Here is a 6,002-nt window from a genome sequence, read left to right as displayed (position 1 = left end):
AATATAAAACATAAAAACATATAATAAAACTAGACAACTCCATGGGCCAGTAGATAGACCAATAGACCAATAAACCAGAAGACCTGAATTTAAATTTGGCCTCCCACATTTGCCAACTATATGACCCTGTGCAAGTCATTTAACTTCCATTTGCTTCAGTTTTGTAAAATGGGGAAAATAATAGTTCTACCTCCAGGGTTGTTGCGAGGGACAAATGAAATAATGATTGTAAAGTGCTTCCCTTAGTGCCTGGCACATAGTAAATACCACATAAATGTTGGTTATGACTTGTTATTGCTATTATTAATTCATCATATAACCTGCTGAAACTATAAGTTGCAGAGCAATGCCTAACTTGCTGTTGTAAAGGGAGTTTTTCTGACTGGAATTCCCCACAGTGATGAAGTTACAAGTCTGAACCTCCCAAACCCCTTAAAGTTCATATTTCTTGAGACTTATTTAGGACTTTAGGAGTTTGATGGCACAGGAGCCCATTCTGCAGTTGAGGCTAAGAAAATTGGTCCATTCATTGACTTTATTCTTTCTTGTGGTTATTTTTTCCTTTTGGTCTATTTCTTCTTCCACAATGAAGACTAATATGGAAAAGTGTTTTATATAATAGCATATTTATAAACTATGTCAAACTGACTAGCAGTCAGAAGGGGGAGGGGAAGGAGGGAGGGAGGGAGAGAAAAGAAGAAGCAGGAGGAGGGGAGGAGGAGGAGGAGGAGGAGGAGGAGAAGAAGAAGAAGAAGAAGAAGAAGAAGAAGAAGAAGAAGAAGAAGAAGAAGAAGTAGAAGAAAGAAGAAAGAAGAGAGGAGAAGAAGAAAGGAGGAGGAAGAGGAGGAGGAGGAGAAGAACAAAATCACTGAACTAATGCTGCCTCACAGGTCCTCTTGTGTTTAGATTCTGAGATGGTGCTGCCTTGATTGAGAGCAGTCTCAGCAATTTTTCTCCTGCACCTCTGTCTGTTTCTGTCACTCACTGTTCAATAGGGTGGGCCAGATTTTCTAATATCGCAGGGACCAGCGAAGCCCAATAACCCCCCATTCGACTCCGCCAGCTTTGGCCGCTGCTGCTGTTCTCTGGGTGGCTGGTGAGTCCCTCCTCTGCCTCCTCCCCTCTCCATTATCTCCAGGCAGGTGAGCTCTTTCTCCCAACTCCCATAAAAAGACAGACTGCTACTGAGTGAGGAGTTCCCAGCTCTGGGTACCTAGGTAAGCTGCTTCCATGGAAACCAGCGGTAGGCAGGTAGAAAGCAACCTCCTGAAGACTAACGGGAAGCTCTCTGGGAACTGAGGCGGGGAGGGAAAGGCAGGAAGGAAAACACGGCTTTTTGGGGGCAAACCAATTTTCAGGTGGGCTCACAAGGGGCAGACTGGTGACCCGGGGAGGAGGAGAGAGGGAGTGTCTAGACAGAGGGAACAGAGGAAGAGAGAGAAAGATGAGAAAGGAGCCAAGACACGTAGAATGGGAGAAAGTTGGTGGGCTCTGAGTCTCGTGGTGATGTCATTTTGGTCTTCCATAGAAGGGCAAGAAGCAACCAACCAACCAGAAAGGCGCTGATTGGAGAGATAAGGGTGATTTTGGAGAGGATACCTGGAACCTCTTGGTTTTCAAAGAAGTATCCAGACCAAAGAACGAACTTTCCCACATCCTGATACCGTCCATTTGTGCCTTTCCTGCCAGCATTTTCCAGTGGTTTCCTCACCGCCAGGTACCGAAGGGTGGGGGATTGTAGTCCATTCATGCAGACCTTCTGTCCTGAGCCTACTTGGACCCAGTGGAGGTGAGTAAAAAGCATTTGTCTCCTTAAGGAAGCGAGGACTGGGGATGACTAGAGAGCCTCCGTGCCCCTGCCTCCCCACTCCAGTGAGCATCCAGGGGCAAGCAAGTCCTGTGGGTCTTCCCACTGTCCTCCGGCGTCCCTAGGTGGGCTTGGTCAAAATAAGTCATTAAACAGAGTATCCAGGGGCTTGATTTGCTACAGCTTTTTTCCTCTCTAGGGAAAATATAAAAAGGTCTGGTGACCCTTTCTCCATTCCTAGACCCCGGGCAGAGTGGGGGAAGGGAACTTTTGTGTTCCCCCTCCTCCAAGCCTTTGTAGCAGATGGAAAGACTGAGCGTGGTGGCTGTTCTCCCTGGAGAAGCCCAGGCTCAACCTTCTGACTAGAAGTCTCCTGGATGGAGCAGCGATGGCCGAGAACCTGGGAAAGGAGCCTGAGGCGGAGTGTCCGGTCTGCTGGAACTCGTTCAACAATACTTTCCGGACCCCTAAGCTCTTAGACTGCCGCCACTCGTTCTGCATCGAGTGCCTGGCCCACCTGAGCTTGGTTTCTTCCTCCCGGCACCGGCTGCTGTGTCCCCTTTGCCGCCACCCTACGGTGCTGGCTTCCGACCGGCCGGTGACCGAGCTGCCCACAGACGCGGCTGTGCTCACCCTGCTCCGCCTGGAGCCCAACCACATCATCCTGGAGGGCCGGCACCTCTCCTTCAAGGACGAGCGCAAGAGCAGATACTTCCTGCGCCAGCCCACGGTCTACACCCTCAACCTAGGCGGCGAAGCCGAGGGCCAGGTGGACCCAGCCCAGCAGGGGGCAGCGCCCCCCGCCCCTGTGCCCATCCCCAGCCACTTGTCCCTACGAGAGTGTTTCCGCAACCCGCAGTTCCGCATCTTCACCTACCTGATGGCTGTCATTCTCAGTGTTGCTTTGCTGTTAATCTTCTCCATCTTTTGGACTAAACAGTTCTTCTGGGGTGCAGGGTGAGACATGGAGCCCCTGGGCCCAGGAAAGGACCACAAGTCAAATCAGTTCAGGGAGTCCTGGGAGGGCCGGGCTAACACGGACTGGCTGGTCCTCTCTTCTCCCACTTTCTAGTTGGATGGGGGAGTTGCCGAGCCCAGAACTAGTGTCCTTCTTCGGCAGCCTCTGGTCCTATTCATCCAGGAGACCATTGTGTTTTTACCACTAGTGAGAATATCTGAGACCAGAGACAGATGTGACTAAAAAGGGATAAGGTGCCATTTTCCCACGGATGCTGAAATGGGATGTCAATTTTTTTGTTGCTGGTGGAGAGGAGGAAAGATAATTCCAAAAACAACCTCAAATGACATTCAATCATGGGCCCCCTGGCTATGATTGCAGGTCAGTGAAAACGGATGGGGCCTTGGAGGCTGTATGTTCTAAGACTTGACTTCAGACCCCCCAAAGTAGGTCCCCGAATCCTCTTCCTTTCCCCTAAATCCCTCCCTGCTTCAGTTCTAGTTGTTCCAAGTTGTTTTCCTCTATGGTAGACCTCTAAAAATCTGTGAATGTCCGTCAATAAATAGTTATTAAGAGACAAGAGACAGTCCCTGCCCTCAAGGAGCTAACCTCTAATGGGAAGATAAAAAATACGTACAAATAAGGTATGTACAGGATAAATAGAAAACAATGAGCAGTGGGAAAGTACTACAATTAATAGGGACTGGGGAAAGTTTCCTGTAGAAGATGGGACTTTTGTTGGGACTTAAAAGTCAGGGAAACCAATAGATGGAAAGATGATGATGTATATTGGAGGAATTCTCTCATTCTTTTCCTCTTCTCATTCATTCCCCTGAGCAGACCTGATGATGAGGGCTCCCTCACTTCCCCCTCCCCCCTTTCCCATCCAAGTGGTTTATAGGCAACAAAATTAACTTGGAACCATCTCCACAGTTGCTTAATATGTTGTATGATGCAAAAGAGGCCTCACATACCCCAAATAGGAGTCCAAATTCCTAAAAACATTTTATAAATGAGGGATCAAGGTCCAGGGTACTGGGAGAATTCATTTCACTTCACTTTCGTTGGCCCAGGGGCTCCATGTCTCACCCTGCACCCCAGAAAGGACTTTAAGAATTAGATGGTGTAGAGGAAACGAATCATGTGACTGGGAGATCCTCTAAAGTTTAAAGGTCTAAGTAGCTTTCTATCAAACTCATAGATGTTACAGAGGTACCATGAAGAAGGGCACACTCAATTCTGGCCTTCCTTTCTTAGGACTCTAGCTCTGAACCAATGAGAATTTCTCAGGAATTTTAATAATTCCAGGTTGTCATTATCAGGCAGGACTTAATTCACTGGCTCCCTACTACCACTAGGACTGCTGAGGATACCAAGAACACTGAACCCAAGCTTGTTTGACCTGATCTGAACAGAATCATATACCAATCAATCACGACATTCGACCTTTTCTGATAGTATTGTCTGTTCAGTCTGGGGCTTTATAGAAAAGCTTCCTACATCCTGACTTTAGTTCCCTTCATGACCTGACTTTCACATTACAAAATACTGATCTTTCTCCCCTTCTGTATACTGACAAGTTCAGTGTTAACACTCCTCATCCCCAGCCCACCACCACATTTCTAAGTTATTTAACAGACCTAGTTAAACAGACTGGATTTAAAAGTCACTTGACTTGAGGTCATACAGATAAAGAACAAACCTTAGGTTCTCTGACTCCAAACCCCACCTCTCCACTATAACTCTCCTTGACTGACTCCTGTGACCCCAATAGGAAAATTGAGCACATTGTACTTTTAAGGCAAATATCAAGCTCCCTCTTGGTTGAATGGAGAAAAATAATTTCTTTCCTTCATCAAAATGGGCCTCTTGTTTATCTTGTCTATGTCACTCCAAGCTTATGCCTCTAGAGAAAATTGTACCAATCTAGTCAACAAGTTCCCAGTTGGCCTAATTTCTTCACATATCTTTACCCTTTTAGTCTGTAGCCAAGATACACTCAGTAGTGAGCTCATCATGCTCCAGCAGCTCAGGGGTATGGCTAAAGGCAACAAGAGACCCGGAGACTGGCAAAGTACACCTCCAGGGGATCTCTGAAAGGAAATCTTTCCTCTTCGTCACCCTCTCACTACTCACATCAACCAGAGTTCTTTTTCAGTCAAAATAGAAGCTAAACCCTCAGGGTGGTTAAAACACCATAACAGTGGAAAAGTATAGGGTAGTTTAAAGGAAGTTGAATCTTTGTGTGACTTTTATATAGCTAGGTCTATAATCCTCCAGGTCAATTTTCCTATTATCTTTCATCTGATCCTCACAAAACCCCAGTGGGGTGAGCAGTTTTGTTTTGGACAAGGAACAAGCATGGTCAAAAAAGTGAAGCAATCAGGCTCTTAGCATAGTTAGTGGCAGAGATCCTGAATCTCCTATGCTTTTTCCTATTACAATATGAATAACCATTGCCTATAAACTTTGGTAGGAGATATTGATAGAGATTATAATTCTATTTGTTTCCTCCAAAAGTGTTTCCCATGAATATAGTATAACTGGCAATGCCATGCTAAAAGGGTCATCTTATTCAATTGCTACCTAAAAAGCAAAATTTTCATTTGAATTGCCTGAGGATTGATGGAGAGAAACTATTTGCAAATGACCACAGAAAAGTAAAATATTCTTTTTCAAAACTTCATGGGGGGCGGCTAGGTGGTGCAGTGGATAAAGCACTGGCCCTGGAGTCAGGAGTACCTGGGTTCAAATCCGGTCTCAGACACTTAATAATAACCTAGCTGTGTGGCTTTGGGCAAGCCACTTAACCCCATTTGCCTTGCAAAAAAAAAAACTGAAAAAAAAACTTCATGGAACAGGTAAACTGTTTTGTGGTAGACAAAGTCTTTTTTGCTGTGAGCCAGGTACTACACGAGTGATAAAAGGAATTTGGTGAAAATGAAAATATTACTTAGAAATTATATTCTCAGAGTGTAAGCTAGAAAGATTCATATTTTTTTCTGCAGTGAAATGAGTAGGGGGGGAAGGGCATTCAGCCCAGAAGGGAAAAGATCAGGTATAATATAATCCCTTTATTACTTCTATAGACAGAATCTTGTCCCCCTCCAAATTCCTGGTTATAATTTTGTGTTAGTGGTTGGGCTGGAGCACAAAAGAGTAAAAAGTAATGGATGGTTAATGAACTTGACAAGAAAACCAAAGGAAAACACTCCACCTGTTTCTTTCATTATGTCT

General features: G+C 45.5%; 1 protein-coding gene across 1 annotated transcript; it reads left to right on the top strand.

Annotated features, from left to right (window-relative positions):
- Nucleotides 1–1,536: 1,536 nt before the first annotated feature.
- On the top strand, nucleotides 1,537–3,410 carry RNF183 (ring finger protein 183). The gene has a single exon (XM_074227763.1). The coding sequence runs from the start codon at nucleotides 2,196–2,198 to the stop codon at nucleotides 2,766–2,768; it is 573 nt and encodes a 190-aa protein (XP_074083864.1). The 5' UTR covers nucleotides 1,537–2,195; the 3' UTR covers nucleotides 2,769–3,410.
- The last annotated feature ends 2,592 nt before the right edge of the window (nucleotides 3,411–6,002 follow it).

The sequence above is a fragment of the Macrotis lagotis genome, chromosome 1 (assembly GCF_037893015.1).
Source record: "Macrotis lagotis isolate mMagLag1 chromosome 1, bilby.v1.9.chrom.fasta, whole genome shotgun sequence".
Lineage (NCBI taxonomy): Eukaryota > Metazoa > Chordata > Mammalia > Peramelemorphia > Peramelidae > Macrotis > Macrotis lagotis.
Note: the sequence above shows the minus strand (reverse complement) of the source record. Positions and strands in the feature narration are given on the sequence as shown.